This window comes from Megascapheus bottae, chromosome 30, assembly GCF_031878675.1.
Source record: "Megascapheus bottae isolate mThoBot1 chromosome 30, mThoBot2.hap1, whole genome shotgun sequence".
NCBI lineage: Eukaryota > Metazoa > Chordata > Mammalia > Rodentia > Geomyidae > Megascapheus > Megascapheus bottae.
Window position 1 is genome coordinate 2,337,514 of NC_143538.1, and position 22,306 is coordinate 2,359,819.

Consider the following 22,306-nt stretch of genomic DNA (forward strand, 5'->3'; position numbering starts at 1 on the left):
AACCTTAGAAGCGGGTCCGCCGCCAAGGCCCCAGCACGGACGTTCGTCCTTTCCTCGCCGTCCACCCCTCCCGAGGAACCCACAAATCAAGATCCCCCCTACCTCCACGGGCGACCCGGTCAGCCTACAAGGGGAGGTGGACTCTGCTCCCGTAGACACAGGACCAACCTCGCACACCCGCGCTTACGGATAACCCGGAAACCACGCCTACCCGGAACCGGAAACCCTCTAACCTAGCGTCCCTCACTGACCTGCTCTCCGCAGGGGGCGGGGCCAGGACGGAGGTGGGGGTGGCGGTGAGAAACTACAAGTCCCAGAATGCAGCGCGAGACGCCGGTTTCCGGCCAAAGGGGGCTGAGGGAGTGTTTACGCCGGCGACTGTGCGGCCGGGTTCCTTCCGCGGGACGGGTGAGGGGGCCCTGGGCTCGGGGTCGCGCGCGCGCGTGTTCCGTGGGGTCGCTACGTGACCGGTTCCGCGAGGACAGGTGTGGGGGGGGTCGCGTCTCCTCTTTACGACCTGTGGAGGCGGGTGGGAGCTGTAAAATGGGGCCGGTCTCGGTGTGGTCGAGGCCCGTGGTGGAGCAGTGAGATCGGTACACGCAGGGCCTTACCCCTCTCTGGAAGCCACTCAGCCGGGCCTGGGTGTGCGGGGGGGTGGGGTGGGGGGGGGTCAATCTCTCTAGTCTGTCTTCGAGGGCGCGGTGGCTCCCGTCTGTCACCCTAGCTACTCAGCAGGCACATCTGAGGATCGAGGTTCAACGCCAGCCCGGGCACCCGAGCACCCGAGGCTCTTCGCCTCCACCTAACCTCCGGACAACGGGAGGTGGGGCTTAGCGCCGGGGCAGGGCGGTAGCCTGGAGCCGAAGCGCTCGGGGACAGCGCCCAGGCCCAGTTCAAACCCCACGACCCACCAAAAAAAAAAGAAAGAAAGAAAGAAAAAAAAAAAAAGGTGCGGGTCCTGGGTCTTGAACTCAAGCCCCTAAGCCACTGTCCCTGAGTTTGACACTCCAGGCTTTGGGCGCTCTACCGCTTGGGCCACACTCAACAGCTCCATTTCTGGCTTTTGCATGGTTTGTTGGAGAGAAGAGGCACACACCCTTTTCCTTCCCGGGTTGGCTTCCTACCGAGAACCTCCTTCACCTCCTGATTAGCTAGGAGGGTGGGTTTAAGCACCAGCTTCAGGCTCCCTTAGAAGGGCTTCTCAGATTCGGGAGGGTTCAGGACACGGGAAAGGGGAGATTTGGTAAGTAAATAGGTCTGTGTAAATCCATCCTTAGCCTTGGAAGGGCAGGGAGTGGGGGGGTGGATAGAAGGAGAGCATATCTTTTTTTTGGCTGGGGGAGGAGGCGCTTGAACACTGTTCTTGGGCTGTTGCTCCACCACATGAGCCACAATACCACTTCCAGCTTTTTTTTTTTTTTTTCCTGTATGTGGTATTGAGGAATCAAACCCAGGTTTCTGTGCATGCTGGGCAAGCACTCTACCGCTAGGCCAAAGTCCTGGCGGTGGAGAGCGTTCCTTAAAGAGGTTGCATTTGTGTGGGTTTCAGTAGGTGTATAATACTAAGAAGCCAAAAAAGGAAAGCGAATCTCCAGGCAAAGTCGGCAGATGACGAGGAAAGTAGAGCATTGTTAGGAGAAGAAGTAGTTAGGGAAGAAAACTGCTGGTAGACAGAGTGGATGGGTTTGGAAGCCGAGTCTGAAGTTAAGACTCATAAAGATGGTTTGGAGCCATTATGAGTTCTAAGCAGAGAAAGATGATTAGATCTGCATTTTAAAATGATGTGGTGGGGTGCTAGTGGCTCAAGCCTGTCATCCCAGCTATTCGGGAGGCTGAGACATGGAGGGAGGATGGAGATTAAAAGCCAGCTGAGCAGAAGTTGAGCAGCTTTAATTAACCTGCAGAAAGACAGGCTGGGTCCTGGAGTGTGGCCTAATGGTCAGAGTGCTTGCCTAGCAGGCACAAAGACCCAGGTGCAATTTCTTTGTTCCACATACATAGAAAAAGCAGGAGCCAAGCATGGTGACTCACACTTGTAATCCTATGCTACTCAGGAGGCTGAGATCTGAGGATCTAGGTTCAAAGCCAGCCCAGATACAAAAGGACCTGAGACTCTTATTTCCAATTAACTTGTAGAAAACAGGAAGTGGGGCTTGGCTCAAAGGTAAGGCTGTAGCCTTGAGCTGAAGAGCTCAGGGACATCGCCCAGGCGGAGTTCAAGCCCCAAGACCCACCAAAAAAAAAAAAAAAAAAAGAAAGAAAAAAGGCTGGAAATGGTGTTGTGGCTCAAGTGGTAGAGCTCTAGCCTGGAGAAAGCCCAAGGACAGTCCTCAAGCCCTGAGTTCAAGCCCGGAGACTAGCCAAAAAACAAAACAAAACAAAAAAACCCAAGCTGGAAGGCATGGCTCAAATGATTAAGTGGCAGCTACTGAGCAAGAAAATTGAAACAGAGTCTGAATTCAAGCCCTGATACTGTCACAAAATAAAGTGATGTATTTGGTAGAAGTAGGGAGAGCCAAGAACTTGTTATACAGACGCTTTTTATTTATTCAGTGTGTTTTGTTTGGGTAGTAGGGATTGAACTCAAGGTCTTGCATTCTTGCTTGGTTTTGTGCTCAAGTCTGATTGCTACTCTAGCACTTAAACCACAGCTCCACTTATATCTTTTTTGCTGGTTGGTTAAATTTGAGCTAAAGATTCTTACGGACTTGCCTGTATGGGTTGGCTTCAAATCTTGAACTTGTATCTGAACCTTGGGTAGCTAGGATTACAAATGTGAGCATGGCACCCAGTTTAGCATAGATCTTTGACAGAGAGAGGCAAGCAGGGCACAGAACTGTGGTAAAACTATTTGTGAAGCCAGTGGCTCAAATAGTATTGTGATGGCTCACGCCTGTAATCCTAGCTACTCAGGAGATCTAAAGATCAAGGTTCAAAGCCAGACAGGGCACAAAAAAAACCCTGAGACTCTTATCTCCTATTAACCTCTAGAAAATGGGAAGTGGGGCTTGGCTCAAGGGTAGGGTGGTAGCCTTGAGCTGAAGAGCTCAGGGACAGCACCCAGGCCAAGTTTAAGCCACATGACCCACAAAAGCAAAAAACAAAACAACTATTTAAATAACTAAAGCAAACATTGAAGAAAAATAAGGGATATATTAAATGATCTCAGATAAACCTCATTACACCCAATTCTTTTTTTTTTTTTTTTTTTTGCCAGTCCTGGGCTTGAGCTCAGGGCCTGAGCACTGTCCTTGGACTTTCTCAAAGCTAGAGCTCTACCACTTGAGCCTCAGCACCACTTCTGGCTTTTTTCTATGCACGTGGTACTGAGGAATCGAACCCGGGTCTTCGTGCATGCTAGGCAAGCACTCTACCACTAGGCCAAACTCCCAGCCCTATACCCAATTCTTTTTCTTTTTCTTTTTCTTTTTCTTTTTGTCAGTTGTTTGGCTTGAACTCAGGGCCTAGACTAGCACTCTACCACATTGGCTCATTGAAGATAGAAGACTTAGGGACTTTCCTGCCCTGGCTGGCTTTGAACCATGATCTTCAGATCTCAGCTTCCTGAATAGCTAGCTAGGATTACAGGTGTAAGTCATTCATGCCCGACACAACACCTTATTGAATTAAATGGTATTTTATACCTCCTTTCAAGATGAGGAAACTGAGTCCTGGAGAGTTGAGATCCAGGTTCCTCTATCCTGTCTCAGCCTATTCGCAGGGGAAGTGGAATGGGGTGATCCATCCTTTAACCACTAAAAAATGTATTCTTTTACAGGGAGAAAGAGAGAGCGAGAAAGAGAGAGGATGTCTCTCTCAGACTGGCATCTAGCAGTGAAGCTGGCTGACCAGCCACTTGCTCCAAAGTCAATTCTGCAGTTGCCAGAGGCAGAACTGGGCGAATATTCACTAGGTGGCTATAGCATTTCATTTCTAAAGCAGCTAATTGCTGGCAAACTCCAGGAATCTGTGCCAGACCCAGAGCTGATTGGTAAGTCTGTGGGGACAGAGGTTGGGCTGTGCCTCTGATCCTCTGATCTCTTCTTGGGAGAGGCTACTTCTGGAATTATAAAAGGATGGGTGTGGTGATGATCCTGGCATTGGGGAAACAGAGAAGAATCACGAGTTAGAGACCAACTGGCCCCCTAATGAGACCATACTGAGGAGGAGGTGGGAATTAAGGGACTGGAATTTGCTGTTTCAACATCAAAGTATGGTATTGTGTAAGGAGAGACAGAGAATCCAGATAGTGCTAAACTATTGGCCACCATTGCAGTTATGTGCAGTTATAACTTACTTCATAAGAGTTCCTTAATTATGATATTGTTGAACTGTGTCTCTCTCTCTCAGTCCTGGGGCTTGAACTTGAGACCTGGACACTGTCCTTGAGCTCCTTCTTGCTCAAGGCTAGCACTCTATCACTTGAACCACATCTCCATTTTTGGCTTTTTTAGAAAATGTATGAGAGAAAAGAGTCTCATTGATTTTCCTGCCCAGGCTGGCTTCGACTCCTCATATCAAAGCCTCCTGAGGAGCTAGGATTAGACCAGCACATGGCAAGCTGGGTTTTGTTGTTGTTGTTGTTGTTTATGGGTTTATTTATTTATTTATTTATTTGGTTGCTCCTCTGACTTAAAATTAGGGCATAGGTGCTGTCTCTGATGTCCTTTTGCTCAATTCTAGGGTTCTACCACTTGAGTCATAGCTCTGCTTCTTTTTTGTTGTTGTTGTTGTTATTTTGAGTTGTTTTTTTTCTTTCAGTTGTTGACTTGAGCCACACCATCACTTCCAGTTTTCTGGTAGTTGACTAGAGATAAGAGTCTCACAGGCTTTCCTGCCCAGGTTGGCTTTGAACTGCAATCCTCAGAGCTCAGCCTCTTAAGTAGCTAGGATGACAGGCGTGAGCTCTTTTCTTTCTTTTTTTTGCCAGTCCTGGGCTTGAGCTCAGGGTCTGAGCACTGTCCTTGGACTTTCTCAAGGCTAGAGTTCTACCACTCGAGCCACAGCACCACTTCCAGCTTTTTTCTATGTATATGGAACCGAGGAATCAAACCCATGCTAGACAATTACTCTACCAGTAGCTAAACTCCCGGCCCTCTTTTTTCTTTTTTTTTTTTTTTTATGCCCAAGTTTGGGCTGGCACTAAGGAAGACATTTTTAATCAGGGAGGGTCCTAAGTCTATTCTTTAGGTCTTTTGTTTTTGTTTTTGCAGGTGCTGGGGTTTGGCCTCAGCTTGTCTCTTTCCCTGAGCCTCACTGTGCTCAAAGTTAATCTTCTATCACTTGAGCCACAGCACCACTTCTGGCTTTTTCTGTTTATAGGGTACTGAGGTATCGAACCTAGGGCTTCATGCATGCTAGGCAAGCACTCTACCACTGAGCCACATACCAAGCCTCTATTCTTTAAGTTTTGAGGGATGGTTATGGATTTTTGTTCATTTGGTTGATGAGAAAGGAAGGCAAAAGAAAAAAAAAAAATGAAAGTGCCTGGCAGTCCTAACAACTCAGTAGGCTGAGATCTGAGGATCAAAATTTGAAGCTACAGATGGAAAGTCTGGCATTCTTATCTTCAATTGAGCACCAAAAAGCCAGAAGTGGAGCTATGGTTTAAGTAGTAGAGTACCACCTTTGAGCTAAAAAGCTAAGGGACAGTGCCTTAGCTCTGAATTCAAATGTCAGCACACACGCGCACACACACACAAAGGTGCTTCCATCTTAACAATTGTAATCAACTGGCCGGGAGATTGGCCTAGTGGTTAAAGTGCTTGCCTAGCATGCACGAAGACCCGGGTTCGATTCCTTGGTACCACATACATAGAAAAAAGCCGGAAGTGGTGCTGTGGCTCAAGTGGTAGAGCTCTAGCCTCGAGAAAGTCCAAGGACAGTGCTCAGGCCCTGAGCTCAAGCCCAGGACTGGCAAAAAAAGCAACTGTAATCAACTACAAATTCCTGTGTGTATGTGCATATGTGTGCTGGTACTGAGGCTTGAACCCAGGGCCTCCTAATTTCACTTGAGTTTTCCTACCAAGGCTAGCACTTTACCACTTGAGCCACACCTGCACTTCTCCTTGGGTTTTTTTGTTTTGTTTTGTTTTTATTTGTAATTAAGTAGGATTAAGTGGAGATGAGTCTCCTGGACTTTTCCTGCCCAGGCTGGCTTTGAACCGGGATCCTCAGATCTCAGCTAAGTATCTAGGATGACAAATGGTGAGCCACTGGTGCCTGCAAATAGTATCTTCTTTTTTTTTTTTTTGCCAGTCCTGGGCTTGAGCTCAGGGCCTGAGCACTGTCCTTGGACTTTCTCAAGGCTAGAGCTCTACCACTTGAGCCTCAGCACCACTTCTGGCATTTTTTCTATGTATGTGGTACTGAGGAATCGAACCCGGGTCTTCATGCATGCTAGGCAAGCACTTTAACCACTAGGCCAAACTCCTGGCCCAGTATCTTCTTTTAAAGTATATATATCCTCCATTTTTCCAATACACTGGGAGATTAAAAACCATCTAGATTATTTTGAGAAGCCAAACAGAAGCAGACATCTCTCTTTGTTTTCAGATCTGATCTACTGTGGCCGGAAGCTAAAAGACGACCAGACTCTTGACTTCTACGGTGTTCAACCAGGGTCCACAGTGCACGTTCTGCGCAAGTCCTGGCCCGAGCCTGATCAGAAACCAGGTGAGCCAGGGCTGGCCCTCAGCCAGACGGGCAGAGTGTCTAGAACATCTCCAAAGGGAAGGGTGACTGTGTTCTTAAAGCTCAAGCCTTAAGGTTCAAAGGGGGATTTGAAATGGTATTAGGTGATACTTAAATTACTTACTGAATTATAAAAACAGTCCAGTTGTTACTCTCTTCCTCTTTCCCTCTCTCCCTCTCCCTTCTCTCCTCTCCCTCTTTCCCTCTCTCCCTCTCCTTCTCTCCTCTCCTCTCCTCTCCCTCTCTTTCTCCTTCTCCTTCTCTCCTCTCCTTTTTTCCTTCTCTCCTCTCCTTTTTTCCTTCTCTCCTCTCCTTCTCTCCTCTCCTCTCTCTCCCTCCCTCCCTCTGTCTCTCTCTGTCTCTCTCTGTCTCTGTCTCTCTCTCTCTCTCTCTCTCTCTCTCTCTCTCTCTCTCTCTCTCTCTCTGTCTCTCTTTTTCTGGTTGGTCATGGGGCTTGAACTCTGGGCCTGGGTGCTGTCCCTGAGCTCTTCAGATCAAGGCTACTGTCCTACCCCTTGAGCCATAGCACCACTTCCAGTTTTCTAGTGGTTAATTGGAGATAAGCGTCTCATGGACTTTAGTACCTGGGCTGGCTTTGAACTGTGATCCTCAGATCTCAGCCTCTTGAATAGCTAGGATTACATGTGTGAGCTACCTCACCCAGCACCCGCTTTCTCCCTCTCCCCCCCACTTTGTTTTTTTGGCTGGTCTTGGGCCTGAGTCTCTCAGTGCTCAAGGCTAACACGCTACCATTTGAGCACCCCTTCTGGCTTTTTTGAGTAGTTTATTGGAGGTCAGAGTCTCACAGAAGCAACCTGGTGGTTCCCATCTATAATCCTAGCTCCTCAGGAGGCTGAGATCTGAGGATCGTGATTAGAAAGGAAAGTCCAGGAGACTCATCTCCAATAAACTACTCAGACAAAGCTGGAAGTGGCACTGTGGTTCAGGTGGTAAAGCCCTAGCCTTGAGGACAGAGAGGCTCAGGGACAGCGTCCAGACACTGAGTTCAGCCCCCCGCCCCGGGGAGAGGGAGGCTCATGGACGAGCCTGGGCTGGCTTGGAATCATGATCCTCAGATCTCAGCCTCTTGAGGGGCTAGAATGATAGTCATGAGCCACTGGCTTCTTGTATTTTCTTTTTTTGTTGTTGTTTTTTAAGACTTAAAGAAAACGTTGAGGCTGGGAGTTTGTTCTAGTGGTCGAGTGCTTGCCTAGCATGCTCGAAGACCCAGGTTCGATTCCTTGGTACCACATACAGATAAAAAGCTGGAAGTGGTGCTGTGGATCAAGTGGTAGAGCTCTAACCTTGAGAAAAGTTCAAGGTCAGTGCTCAGGCCCTGAGCTCAAGGCCCACAACCTGGCCAAAAAAAAGGAAAAAGAAAACATGGACAAGAACCTAGTTTCCCTAGACTAACGCTTCTGAATGCTGTTCTCCTTGTCCTCGGCAGCCTTAGACCATATGCACACTGACACATTTTATAGTTCAGAGAATGCGCATACCACTTTGCGTTCTATTTCTTTCTCTTAACATATTGTGTCAGCAGAGTGCTATGTTGTTAAGATTGCAGTACACTTTTTTCAAATCTCTGCATAAAAGTCTTTTGAGTACATTATATATTCTTCCTATTTCAAGTATAAACAGAGAATGACAAGACTCCCCGCTGCTGAAGCTTGAATTTGTTTATCTACTGGCTGTCTCTTAAAAAGAAAGAAAGAAAGAAATTGCAAGCCAGGCTCAGTGGCTCACGCCTACCCTCCTAACTACTCAGGAGGCTGCGATCTGAGGATCATGGTTCAAAGCCAGCCCAGGCACTAAAGACAGCGCCCAGGCCTAGAGCTCAAGTCCTACAACCAAAAAAAAAGTGTTTTTCACACTACTGTTACTAATAAAGTTTTTTCTTTTCTTTTTCTTTTTATTTGTGCTGGTACGGGGGCTTGAACTCAGTACCTGGTGCTGTCCCTGAGCTTTTTCCATTCAACACTGATGCTCTACCACTTGAGCCACAGCTCATTTCTCATGGACTTGCCTGCCCAGGCTGGCGTTGAGCCGCAGTCTTCTAAGTCACTGGGATGACAGGCATGAGGAGGGAAGGGTCAGGCTGACATAGGGTTTCTCCATCCGGGAGGGCGTGGGCCTGTAGGCTCACTGAACGTCTTCTTCTCCAGAACCTGTGGACAAAGTCGCTGCCCAGAGAGAATTCCGGGTGCTGCACACCGCCTTGCACAGCAGCTCCTCCTACCGGGAGGCGGTAAGTATGAGTGGGACTGCAGGAGAGCGAGAGGGGTCCAAGAGTGGGAGCTGGCAGCCATTTCCATGGCAACCCAGAGTTCCTCTGGGAGTTTGCGCCGTGGCTGTGGGCCTCCTTGGAGCCTTGTCTCTCCCCCACCCCTCTCCTCAAAGAGCTAGCTAGTCTCCGCCAGGTGATGGCTGTTCATTCTCTCCAATGATAATGCTATCCCCCCTCCTCAGACTGGCCTCATGGGCTGAATAGGGAGCTACAGAGGCTCCTACACAATTTCTGAAGGGCGTCCTGTCCTGTGATGGCGGCTCATCTGTCAGCCTGTGGATCCTTAGCGCACAGTTCCTCCCTGGGGAAATGGGCCGCTGTCTCTCCGTGGGAGGATTGACAGGCTGAGTTAACTCAGCATTAGTGCAGCGTGAACTTCCCACCAACAGATGTAATCATGTGCAGACTGGGTTGGGCTTGGAGGCCCTCTCCTGCAAGCCTTTATTTTGGAAATATTAGAACTATGGGGCGGAGGGAGTTTATTGCATATTTGCTTCCCTCCCTTCTTCTCTTCCTCTCTCCCTTTCCCCCTCCCCCTCTCCCTTCTTCCCCCTTCCTCCTTTCTTCCCTCCCTCCCTCCTACTTCTTTTTCTCTCCTCTCCCTCCCTCCTTCTCTCCCCCCACTTTCTTCCCCCCACCTCCCTTTCATTTTTTCTTTTTGTGCCAATACTAAGACCGGGACTCGGGGACTCAGGGTCCCCGAGCTCAAGGCTGGCACTCTGACACTGAAGCCACAGCATTCTACTTCTGGCTTTTTTGGTAGTTCATTGGAGATAAGTCTCATGGGCTTTTCTAGCCCAAGCTGGTTTCAAGAACTGGATCCTAGCTCATGCCTGTAATCCTAGCTACTCAGGAGGCTGAGATCTGAGGATAGCAGTTCAAAGACAGCTCGGTCACTAAAGTCCCTGAGATTCTTTTTTTTTTTTTTTTTTTTTTTTTGCCAGTCCTGGGCTTTAGCTCAGGGCCTGAGCACTGTCCTTGGACTTTCTCAAGGCTAGAGCTCTACCACTTGAGCCTCAGCACCACTTCCGGCTTTTTTCTATGTATGTAGTACCGAGAAATCGAACCAGGGTCTTCATGTATGCTAGGCAAGCACTTTAACCACTAGGCCAAACTCCTGGCCCTGTCCCTGAGATTCTTATCTCCAATTAACCACTATAAAACTGGAAGTGGTGCTATAACTCAAGGGATAGGGTGGTAGCCTTGATCTGAAGAGCTCAGGGACTGAGCCCAGGCCCAGAGTTCAAGTCCCACAACCAACAAAAACAAAACACAAAACCAAAAACTCAAGATCCTCAGATCTCAGCCTCCTGAGTAGGTAGGAGGATTACAGGCATAAGCCACTAACACCCCAACTTTTCTTTCTCTTAACTGATTTTTCTTCCAGTAAGCCACGATCCCAGAGCAAAGAGAGACTCATCTCCTTTAGTAGCTATTCCTCCATGGTCACATGTTGGAACACTTTGGGTTTTGTTTTTTCCCAATCCTGGAGCTTGAAGTCAGGACCTGGGCACTGTTCCTGGGCTTTTGTGCTCAAGGCTAGTGCTCTACCACTTTGAGCCGCAGCTCCAGGTCTGGCTTTTTGTATAGTTAATTGTAAAAAAGAGTGTCATGGGGGGCCGGGAGTTTGGCCTAGTGGTTAAAGTGCTTGCCTAGCATGCATGAAGACCCAGGTTCGATTCCTCGGTACCACATATAGAAAAAAGCAGGAAGTGGTGCTGAGGCTCAAGTGGTAGAGCTCTAGCCTTGAGAAAGTCCAAGGACAGTGCTCAGGCTCCGAGCTCAAGCCCAGGACTGGCAAAAAAAAAAAAGAGTGTCATGGACTTTTTTTGCCCTATTGGCTTTACACTTCGATTCTCCGCCTCCTAAGTAGCTAGGATTACGGGCAGGAGCCACAGTGCCTGGCTTGAGGAAGATTTTTGGCAGTGGCGCATTTGGTAAAGGGTGGACTGCTTGGAACACTAAGCCACTTCCACCATTTTTCTTGCAGGTTTTTAAGATGCTCAGCAATAAGGAATCTCTGGATCAGATCATTGTGGCAACCCCGGGCCTCAGCAGTGACCCCATCGCTCTAGGTAAGCACAGGTGAAGGATGGAAACAGGAAGGAAAGCAGGAGGAGGCAATGGCCCCAAAGAGATTCTGACAATCCTTGGGGGAGGGGGGGGAGAGGCGTGCTCCGGAATCAATGGTCTTGGAAAAAGGGAGAGTAATGAAGATGTGCCTCACGTTGTATGAAGGAAGGAAGGAGGGGTCACAGGAAAACAGGAAGAGTGAGCAACTGCCATCATTACAGTCAGTATGCATTGTGTAAACACTGAAGCATGTCGCTAGGCTCCAGCGGCTCATGCCTGTCATCCTGGCCACTCAGGAAGCCGGTCACAGCCCAGGTAGGAAACTCCATGAGACTCTCATCTCCAGTGAACCACCAGAAAATGGGAAGTGGCGCTGTGGCTCAAAGTGGTAGAGAGCTAGTGTTGAGTGAAAGAACTCAGGGACAGCACCCAGGCCCTGAGTTTAAGCCCCAGGACTGGCACACCCCCCCAAAAAAAAAAGATGGACATTCCTCGTGGATCCTTCCCATCATCTGAGGGAATCTCTGTTCATTTTCAGGGGTCCTCCAGGACAAAGACCTCTTCTCCGTTTTCGCTGACCCCAACATGCTGGATACGTAAGTACAGGCATCACTTCACCTTATGGCCCATGGATTCTGCCCGGGCAGCCAGTGGCTCACCTGGTCTGTGCTGAATCTGCCTTCCGATTATGAAGGTGGCAAAGCTGTGTGGAAGACACAGTGCATTTGTTCGAGGGGAGGGTTCTATGTGCCAGGCGCTGTGAAGTTCCCTTTCATGGAAGGCCCATTTGGAGCTCAGAGTTTATCCCTCCCTAGCCGTAGATTTGGCAGCAGCATTTCCATATTGGCCCCAGTGCATTCTGGTCTCACATTCCCTCCCCTCTGCACACTCTAATAGGAACCTTTTTAGGGAGAGATGGGTTGGCGGGGCGGGGCGGGGGGGGCATGCTGGTCTTTCGATTTGAACTCAAGACCTGGGTGCTATCCCTGAGCTTCTTTTGCCACTTGAGCCACTTAAGGCTTTTTGGTGGTTCATTGGAGATAAGAGTCTAATGGGCTTGCCAAGATTACAGGTGTGAGCTGCCACATCTGACTAATAGGAACTTTTGAAGGATTTTTGGGGGCTAGGGAAAGAAATTGGTGTTTAGGTCCATACAGTATTGAAAGGGACAGCGGAAGCTCTGTTCCCCTGGGATGAAAGCGGAACTGTCAGAGGTCACCCAGCAATAGGGCTGGCATCTTGGCTGGGCACTGCGCCCAGAGCCTGCTTGTGTGCTTGTGTGCTTTGCCTTGTTTGAGGCAGAGGTGTCAGACTTATAGGTGGAGGCCTGTCATTGTGACCTACAGCCAGATGAACCTGGACAAGGATCTGCCTGCCTGCCTGCCTTCTTTTTTGGTGGGGCCCTTGGGCTAGAACTCAGGGCTTTGATGCTGTCCTTTAGCTTTTTCTCTCCAGGCTGGAGCTCTACTCAGGTGGTAGAGTACCAGCACCTCCACTTCTGGCTTTATAAAATTAGAAGTAGGGGTTAAGAGTATGGCCTAGTGATAGAGTACTTGCCTTGCACACATGAAGCCCTGGGTTCAATTCCTTAGTACCATATAAACAGAAAAGGCTGAAGTGGCACCATGACTCAAGTGGTAGAGTGATAGCCTCGAGCAAAAGCAGCTCAGGGACAGTGTCCAGGCCTTGAGTTAATCCCTAGGACTGGCCAAAAAATAAAAGAAAGAAAAAGTCTCATGAGCTGGGCTTGTGTGGTATCTCACCTCTGTAATCCTAGCAACTCAGGAGGCTGAGATATGAGGATCAAGGTTCAAAGCCATCCCAGGCACTAAAGTCTAAGACTCTTACTTCCAATTAACCACTAGAAAACCAGAAGTAGCTCAAGGGGTAGGGTGGTAGCCTTGAGCTGCAAAGCTCAGGGACAATGCCCAGGCCCAGAGTTCAAGCCCCTCGACCGACAAAAAAGTCTCATGGATTTTTGTGCCTGAGCTGGTTTTGAACCATGATCCTGAGATCTCAGCCCCCTTAATAGTTTGGACGTCAGGTGTAAGCCACCCACACTTACCGTGCTCTTCACTTCATAGTTATGTGACCTGAGCTTGGTTCTTGCCCCCCGCTCTAGGCTGGTGCCCGCTCACCCAGCGTTGGTCAATGCGATTATCTTGGTTCTGCACTCGGTAGCAGGCAGCACCCCAATGCCAGGAGCCGAGTCCTCTTCCCGGAGCGTGCCGTCCAGCTCGTACCGGGAGATGCCAGGTAAGGCCCCCGAGGCGCTGGTACTGGCCCAGGGATTCGCTTTCCTCAGCAGCTATGTATAGTGTTGGCAGAGGGCGTTCCTTGGAGCTCTCAGTTTGAGTCAGGAAGTGCATCTGTCCTGTAATTTTCCAAGGGGAGAGAGGAGGTAGGAATTTGGAGAGGAGCTGGAGCTGTGATCTGGAGCCGCGCCTGGGCCTTTCTGTTCCTCCCTCCTGGAGTCTGTCCCCTCTCCTCCAGGTGGCTTCCTGTTTGAAGGGCTCTCAGATGAGGAAGATGACTTTCACCCGGTGAGTAGCCTGGCTGCTGGCCTTCCAGGGGAGAAGGGGCTGGGAATGGAGCCCTCCCTGTGATGTGACACTACCAGGGCTGGGAAATGGACCTGGGCGCCTTTGGGAGATCGGAGGGTCACCCCAGGCTGTTTTGGCATAGGGTGGGGTTCTTGGGACCTTCCCAAGTGCCTCCCCCCTGATTGTAGGTGCCATCTTTCAGAGCACTCGGTCTACGCCCTCTAGCAGCACACCCAGCTCCCGCCCAGCCTCTCTCGGGTACAGTGGGGCAGCTGGGCCCCGGCCCATAACCCAGAGTGAGCTGGCCACCGCTCTGGCCCTGGCCAGCACACCGGAGAGCAGCTCCCACACACCGACCCCTGGCACCCAGGTAGGAGAGAGACCTGGAGTGGGCAAGGATGGGCCTCAAAGGGGTGGTTACCCCTCTGTACCTTGGGGGTAGAACACATTGGCCTTTGCCTACCCCATTGTTAGATCTGCACTTAGCAGAGCCCTACAGACAAGGCAACCTCAGGGTTTAGCCCAGGCCTGGCCAGTCCTTCCTGCTTTGTCCTCAGTAGTTTAGGAATCACTGGCTTAAGCACTACTGTCTCCCCCAGTCCTGGGGCCATGGGGTCCTGTCTTGGGAATTCCCTGTCCATTTCCCTGAAGTGAAAGAGAATGGATCCATTTCCTGCCTGTGTACTTTGGGTACTTTTGTCTCACAGTGGCCCCATGGGAGTGAAGTACCCCAGGAGCATTGTGGGTAGTGTGCTGTCAGTGCTATATCTAGTGACTGGCTCTCAGGGAGACACTCACTGCTCCTTTTTCTCTAGGGCCATTCCTCCGGGACTTCCCCCATGTCCTCTGGTGTCCAGTCAGGGACACCCATTACCAACGACCTCTTCAGCCAGGCCCTCCAGCACGCCCTGCAGGCCTCAGGACAGCCCAGCCTCCAGGTCAGTCCTGCATACTTCCTGGTTTCTGTGAAGCCTCTTTGGGTTTGTTTCCCCCACCCAGGACTTGGGCTCAAACTCAGTGTGTGATGCTTCTGCTTTCAATCTACTATCTGAGCCACACCTTCACGCCCTGTTTTGTTTTGGTGCCAGCCCTAGGGCTTTAACTCAGGGGACGGGTGTTGTTCCCTTAGCTTTTTGGCTCAAGGCTGGCACTGTACTGCTTGAGCCACAGCTCCACCTTTGTCGTTTTGCTGTTTAATGAGGAATAAGAGTATCCACAGACTTCTCCTCCCTGGGCTAGATTTGAACTGAGACTCTCAGATCTCATCCTCCTGAGGAGCTAGGAGGACAGGCATGAGCCACCAGCAGCCCAGCTCTTTACCTCTTGACTCGGATTATCATGGTGGTTACAGTCAAGCATTCATTCATTCATTCATTCATTCATTCATTCATTTACTCAATAAGCGCCGAGAACACTGCACATGTGTATTCTGGGCGTGGATCCAAGTTCAAGGGCAAAAATCTTCCTGATATATGGAGGTCTAGAAATTTCAGCCCAGATTGGGTTGGAATATTATATGATTATTTACAAAGTTCTTTGTTGCCGGGTTTGGAAGCATGTACTTTAACCTCAGTACCTGGGAAGTTAAGCAGGAAGATCTCAATTTCAAGGCCCATCTGAGTTACACAGTAAGAACCTATCTAAAAGGAAAAAAACATGGGGTAGGGAGTTTGGCTTAGAGGTAGAGTGCTTGCCTAGCATGCACGAAGACCCTGGTTCTATTCCTCAGTACCACATACACAGAAAAAGCCAGAAGTGGTGCTGTGGCTCAACTGGCAGAGCACTAGCCTTGAGAAAGCCCAAGGATGGTGCCCAGGCCCTGAGTTCCAGCCCCAGGACTGGCAAAACAAAACAAAAAGTTTTTGTGACTGCCAGCATGGCTCAGGCCTGTAATCCAAGCTACTCAGGAGGCTGAGATCTGAGGATTGAGGTTCAATGCCAGCCTGGGCACTAACGACTGTGAGAACCTTATCTCCAGTTAACCACTAGAAAACTGGAAGGGGTGCTGTGACTCAAGGGGTAGGGCAGTAAACTTTGAGCTGAAGAGCTCAGGGACAACACCCAGGCCCAGAGTTCAAGCCCCAGGGCTGACCGAAAAAAAAGAAAAAGAAAGAAGTTTGTGTTGGCTTATGCCTATATTCCTCAACTACTGGGGTGGCTAAAATACTGGGAGTTCAGTTTGAGGCAACTGGGGAAAAAGTTCAGGGGACCCTCCCTCCCAGCCCCTCCACTCCTCACCCCTCATTCTCAACCCATAGACCTACAGTTTGAGGCCAGCCTAGGCAGAAAGGTCACAGGAGGGAAGCTGCATGTGATGGTGTGTGCCTGTGAACCCTCCACAATAACTAGTCTGAAGTCAGCCAATTAAAGTCCAGGCACACACCCTGGGTGGGGTCCGGGGAAGTCCCTAACCGAAATAACCAGTGGCAAAACAGAGCTGGAGGCATGCCTCAGCAGTAGAGCTCCTGCCTGGCTAGGTGAGACTGAGTTCAAACCCCAGCACCACTCTCTACCCCAGCACGGGAAGTTCTCCAGGGTAAATTGATTACATAAAAGAAGAAACCAAACAAAAAACCCAAGGAGTAAAGAAGAATATAGAACAGGATAAGAAAAGGATAAACATAGGCATAACTATTTGTATTTTCTCAAGGAAATAAAATTTGTTGTCTTGAGGTAGGAGTGGGTAAGACTTTCTACTTACCATATTTTTTAAAAAAACCTAGTTATTTGTATTTGTTTGGGTTTTAGGTTTGTTTTCTGGGGGTTACTACTAGGGTTTGAACTCTAGGTCTTAAGCTTGCTGCAGGTGCTCTACCATTTGAAGCATGTCCTCAGCCTTTTTTTTTTTTTTTGGCCAGTTGTAGGGCTTTGCTTGAACTTGGGGCCTGATCACTGTCCCTTAGCTCCTTGGCCTCACGGCTAGCACTCTACCACTTGAGCCACAGTCCCACTTCCAGCTATCTCTGAGTCTTGATTACAGATAAGAATTTCATGGACTTGGCCATGAGTTTGGCCTAATGGTGAGTGCTTGCCTACCATGCACAAAGTCCTGTATTCGATTCCTTGGTACTATATACATAGGAAAAAGCCAAAAATAGTGCTGTGACTCCAGTGATAGAGCTCTAGTCTTGAGGAAGCCCAAGGACAGGGCTCAGGCCCAAGTTCAAGGCCCAGGACTGGCCAAAAAAAAAAAAAGAAAAAAGAAAAGAAAGAAAGAATGAATGAATGAATGAATGAATTTCATGGGCTTTCCTCCTTGTCTAGCTTCAAAACAAAATCCTCAGATCTCAGCCTCCTGAGTAGCTAGGATTACAGGTGTGAGCCACCAGCACCTAGCTGTTTTTTCTTTTGGCACCAAGTTTCTTTTGTTGTTATTTATTTTTTCCCTGTGGTAGTTCTGGGGCTTGAACTCAGGGCCTAGGCATTGTCCCTGAGCCTCTTTGTGCTCAAGGCAAGCACTCTACCACTTGAGCCACAGTACCACTTCCAGGTATTTCTGAGTAGTTTTTGTTTGTTTGTTTGTTTTTCAGTCTTGGGCATAGGCTCAGGACCTGAGCCCTGAGACTAGCTAGCACTCTACCACTTGAGCCAAAGCACCACTTCTGGCTTTCTCTGTGTATGTGGTACCAAGGAATGGAATCTAGGGCTTCATGAATGCTAGGCAAGCACTTTACCATTAGGCTTCCCTCCCATACTCCTAGCCCCATATGCCTTCCTTTGATTTTTTTTTTTTGTTAGTGCTGGGACTTGAACTCAGGACCTTAAGCAGGCACGCCACCATTTGAGACACACACACACACACACACACACACACACACACACACACCTCTCTTGATTTCTTTCACTGGAAAACCTTTACTCTCTTAATCTGTAGCCTGCCTTGCAGCCTGGCCCATTTCTGGGGCCTCCCACCTCCCCTCCTCACTCTGGGGGACAGCTCAGCTCACCGCCTTTTGCCTTCTCATCTTTCCACAGAGCCAGTGGCGGCCTCAGCTGCAGCAGCTGCGTGACATGGGCATCCAGGATGACGAGCTGAGTCTGCGGGCCCTGCAGGCCACAGGCGGCGACATCCAGGCCGCCCTGGAGCTCATCTTTGCAGGGGGAGCCCCATGAACTCCCAGCTCAGCCTGAGCAAGCGGCAGAGGCCGCGCTCACAAAACTCCCCCCACCCCCCAATATACACCTGATGCTCAACTAGCCTGCCTTGTCCAGTGCGCTTGGTCATCCTGGGTGGTGAAAGCTGGTGGAGGCAGAGGGGCAGGGCTGGCTCCTGGTCTTGGCAGAGAACAGAGGATCCAAGGCATGCTGGGTGGTCGCCAGTGTGGCTTTTGGGACAAGTTTCTACCAGTCGTCCCCTCACCCCCCCCCCTCGGATGTTGGTAATTTGGGGGGACCCGCCCATGCTGCCACTGTTCTTCAGGGTTGCTGCTCTGTTGGAGCTGTACCCCGTTAGGAATGGCCAGGGGAAATGGGAAGCTAGTCTTGCATGTGACCTGGCTTCTTCCCCAAGACTTCTGAAAGTGTCTTTGTCTCTGCCCTGATCTCCTCTATAGAATGCTCTTGGATCCGTGTGTGTGTGCGTGTGTGTGTGTTTGCCCATCCTGAGGCTTGAAGTCAGGGCCCAGATACAGTCCCTGAGCTTTTCCACTCAAGGCTGGCGCTCTGCCATTTCAGCCACGGTTCATCTCTTCACTTCTTGATGGCTTCTTGGACATAGGAGTCTCACAGATTTTTCTGCCCAGTCTGGCTTTGAGCCGTGATCCTCAGATCTCATCTCCTGTGTAGCTAGGGTGCCAGGCCTGAGCCACCAGTGCCCAGGTGATGCTTATTCTTAAACCAGTGCCAGAATCTAGTCGTGAGTGGCAGGGCCTCCTCTGTCCTGAAGGGGTCAGTACATGAGCTGTGAAAGAACCAACAGGACCAGGGCCTCTGTGCCTCTGCACGCCATGTGACAGGTTCCTAGGCCTCTCACCATGGCCGGGCTCATTTGGGAAAAGGCCTGGGTGGAAAGGCACTCCGGGTTCTCATCCACCCACATCATCTCAACCATCCCTGTCATAGCCATTTGGCCTTTGCACATCCTCTTTTTTGTTGTTGTTTTTTTTTTTTTTTGCCAGTCCTGGGCTTGAGCTCAGGGCCTGAGCACTGTCCTTGGACTTTCTCAAGGCTAGAGCTCTACCACTTGAGCCTCAGCACCACTTCCGGCTTTTTTCTATGTATGTGGTACTGAGGAATTGAACCCAGGTCTTCGTGCATGCTAGGCAAGCACTCGACCACTAGGCCAAACTCCCGGCCCCCCCTTTTTTTTTTTTTAAGCAGAATTTCAGTCACAGAGGCCAGCAGTGATGGCTTTTTGGTCTGCTCTCCCAGTGTCGGGCCCCCAGCATCTCCTTGTCCTTTTCTATGGATGACCTCCACTTCATCAGTGACCTTGAAGAGTGCATTGTGCCAGCTGTGACCCAGCGGTCCACTGGTCTTCACCCCTTCTGCATAATTTGTAAAGTCTGCATTTGCTTCACAATCTTAGGGCTAGCATGGAAAACAGTGGCAGAAAAGACCCAGAACCCTCCCAGGGCCTCAGTGGTCCAAGTCTTGCCCTGTGGTCAGTAGCCCTGTGGTCAGTAGCACAGTCCAAGAGGCTCTGTCCTCGAACTCAATGTCTCCTGCATCCAAGCCAGTGATGTGCTTTTGGCTTGTGGTGGCCACATAGGGCTGACATAGCCCTTTGCTTCCTTGTGTACTCTGTCCAGAGCTGGTCACAGCACTACACACCTCCCCCCTGCTCCCCTGCTCATCACAATGTGGGGTATTGGTGCTGAAACCAACTTTATTCTTTTTTTTTTTTTTACCAACTTTATTCTTTCATGTTTGTTTGTTTTTTTTTGTTTTTTTGTTTTTTGCCAGTCCTGGGCTTGAGCTCAGGGCCTGAGCACTGTCCTTAGGTTTTCTCAAGGCTAGAGCTCTACCACTTGAGCCTCAGCACCACTTCCGGCTTTTTGCTATGTATGTGGGGTACCAAGGAATCGAACCCGGGTCTTCATGCATGCTAGGCAAGCACTTTAACCACTAGGCCAAACTCCCGGCTCTCATGTATTTTTAAATTATAAAGGTGACGCACAGAGAGGTAATAGTTACATATGTCAGCTAATGAATACATTTATTTTTCTCTTTCTTTTATCAGTTGTGGGACTTGAACTCTGGGCCTGGGCAGTGTCTCTGAGCTCTTCAGCTCAAGGCTACCGCCCTACCCCTTGAGCCACAGTGCCTCTCATGGTTAATTGGAGATAAGAATCTCATGGACGGGCCGGGAGTTTGGCCTAGTGGTTAAAGTGCTTGCCTAGCATGCATGAAGACCCGGGTTCTATTCCTCGGTACTACATACATAGATAAAAGCCAGAAGTGGTGCTGAGGCTCAAGTGGTAGAGCTCTAGCCTTGAGAAAGTCCAAGGACAGTGCGCAGGCCTTGAGCTCAAGCCCAGGACTGGCAAAAAAAAATCTCATGGACTTTAGTGCCTGGGCTGGCTTTGAACGGAGACCCTCAAATCTCAGCTTCCTGAGTAGCTAGGATTACACGTGTGAGCCACCTTACCCATTTCTATTTGGACCATGTCACCCTTCCCTTGGCTTTCTCCCACTTTTCCCTCCTGTCCCCACCCCATAAGTATATGGCTCATTTTCCGCATAATGTCCAGCGAGCACCACTGATATATTAGTTTATTCTTTGTCCCTTCATGTCTGCCCTCTCTTACCCTCCCAGAATAACCAACTTCTGATGTCAGTTACACGCATTTCCAGAAATGAGCTGGACCCTATTTCCCTCTTTTGTCAGCTCTTTCCTCTGGAGGCTTGACTCATTGGCTCTGCTCCTTTTTATCATTTATTTATTTTGCCGGTCCTGGGGCTTGGATTCAGGGCCTGGGTACTGTCCGTGGGCTTTCCTCAAGGCTAGCGCTTGAGCCACAGCACCACTTCTGGCTTTTCTATGTATGTGGTACCGAGGAATCAAACCCCAGTCTTTGTGTGCATGCTAGGCAAGCACTCTGCCCCTAGGCCAAACTCCTGGCCCTGGCTGCTTTCTCTCTCCTCTCTCTCTCTCTCCCTGCCTCCCTCTGTCCTTTTGTTCCAGTTGGGGTTTAACTCAGAACCTGGGTGTCCTGTTTTCTGAGTTTTTTTGCTCAAGGCTAATACTCTCCTCCTTGAGCTCCATCCCCACTTCCAACTTTTCTGGTGTTTAAATGCATACTTCCCTGGGCCAGCTTCCAACCACAATCCTCAGATCTCAGCTTCCCCAGGAGCTAGCATGCCAGGCGTGAGCCCACCAGCGCCTGGCTGTAGGCATCCTTGTTTTCAACAGTGTGTGTTGGGGCTGATAAAGTGGCCCGCTGAACATGCTGTTTGCCAAAGGACTTCTTCCTCCCAGTGCCCCTTGTAGCCTCTGAACAAGCATGGCGAGCCCTTGAGCCAGGTAGATGAATGGTATCCAACTCTCAGAGCTCCGAGGATGGCGAGATAAACATGTCATAACTGGGTGAAGCAAGGCCAGGAGCTAGGTGGGACAGGGGTATGGAGTGGGTCAGGGCATTGGGGGTGGAGAATCCCAGGAAAAGGAACTTGGGAGAAGCTGCGTGGAGAAAGCTGAGATCTGGAAGGTGAAGAAGTCAGGGGCAGAGGTCGTGTTTGAGTGTGGAGGGATTAGGTTAGTGCAATGACAGGTGCCATGTAAGGCGGTGGCACCCAGCCTGAAGGCTGCGGGGGTGGTGGGGGGTGGTGGTTAGGGAATAGAACTTCAACCAGGGAAGAGATCAAATGTGCATTTTAGGAAAGTCTGTCCGTTGGACAGAGCACTGAGGGCTCACTCCTGTAATCCCAGCTACTCAGGAGGCTGAAATCTGAGGCTTGACATTCAAAGTCAGCCCCCAGGCAAGAGAGTCCTTAAAACGCTTCAATTAAGCACCAAAGTATGTGTGGGGTAGGGAGAGAAACGGAGCTGTGCCTCAAGTGGTAGAGCCTTAGCCTTGAGCAAAAGAAACTTAAGGACAGCATCTAGGCCCTGGGTTCAAGCCCTAGGACCAACACGCATGTGCATGCACTCTCCCGTGTGCACGCGCACACACACACAGAGCCAAAACACCCCTGGAATAGCTGAAAGCAGGGACTCAATTTGTGTGTGAGTTGCAATTTGACAGCTGTGTGGAGGCTGAGTCGGTGGGAAGTGAGGCGGGGTGGGCGACCACTTCGAAGGTTCACATCTCCAGATGGCGGGGACCTCCAGTGCTGCAGGGGTGGGAGAATGAGAAGTGTGAAGAAGGATGGACCCGATCTGGGGGCGGGGGAGAGGGGAGGAGGCAGGATGTGAGCGGGGAGAAGGTGCTGAGTGGGTAGATTTGGGATCTAGGACTGGATTTGGACACTTTGTCTCCTGAAATGTCAGGGGACTGCCAGGCTGGAAGTCCTCCCGTCAGGTGAGTGTCCTTGGGTGGAGACAGTGAGCAGGACGTTTTCTATTCAAAGCTCGTCCTGTTTGCTTGGCTGAGGTAATTCTAGCTTTTCAAGGAAATGGAGGAAAGAGGATACCCACTAAGGAGTTAGACTATAGGAAGAGAAGGCGGGAGGGAGGGAGACTTTTCTGGTAGGAAAAAAAAAAAAGAATAGATGTCATCAAAGTGGAGGGATGGAAGGTTCTAGAAACAAGGACAGATCAGTGGCTACT

General features: G+C 49.9%; 1 protein-coding gene across 3 annotated transcripts; it reads left to right on the plus strand.

The window, feature by feature from the left end:
* Positions 1 to 308: 308 nt before the first annotated feature.
* Positions 309 to 17,790, plus strand: Ubl7 (ubiquitin like 7). 3 transcript variants are annotated; one of them, XM_090321633.1, is made up of 11 exons: positions 309 to 408; positions 3,779 to 3,991; positions 6,556 to 6,675; positions 8,859 to 8,941; positions 10,971 to 11,055; positions 11,592 to 11,649; positions 13,176 to 13,309; positions 13,547 to 13,596; positions 13,799 to 13,966; positions 14,412 to 14,534; positions 17,572 to 17,790. In XM_090321633.1, the coding sequence occupies exons 2-11, from the start codon at positions 3,808 to 3,810 to the stop codon at positions 17,707 to 17,709; spliced, it is 1,143 nt and encodes a 380-aa protein (XP_090177759.1). In that variant the 5' UTR covers positions 309 to 408; positions 3,779 to 3,807; the 3' UTR covers positions 17,710 to 17,790. The 3 variants fall into 3 exon arrangements, with proteins under 3 accessions (XP_090177759.1, XP_090177758.1, XP_090177760.1); XM_090321632.1 differs by having other exon boundaries at positions 398 to 485; XM_090321634.1 differs by lacking the exon at positions 309 to 408 and adding an exon at positions 498 to 593.
* Positions 17,791 to 22,306: the final 4,516 nt, after the last annotated feature.

Excerpts from the sequence above, each read along its gene's own strand:
- Ubl7 (XM_090321633.1), top strand. The coding sequence starts at position 3,808 with ATGTCTCTCTCAGACTGGCATCTAGCAGTGAAGCTGGCTGACCAGCCA. Across the intron at positions 3,992-6,555 it reads GCCAGACCCAGAGCTGATTG|ATCTGATCTACTGTGGCCGG; the intron begins GTAAGTCTGTGG and ends CTTTGTTTTCAG. Across the intron at positions 13,597-13,798 it reads AGGAAGATGACTTTCACCCG|AGCACTCGGTCTACGCCCTC; the intron begins GTGAGTAGCCTG and ends GCCATCTTTCAG.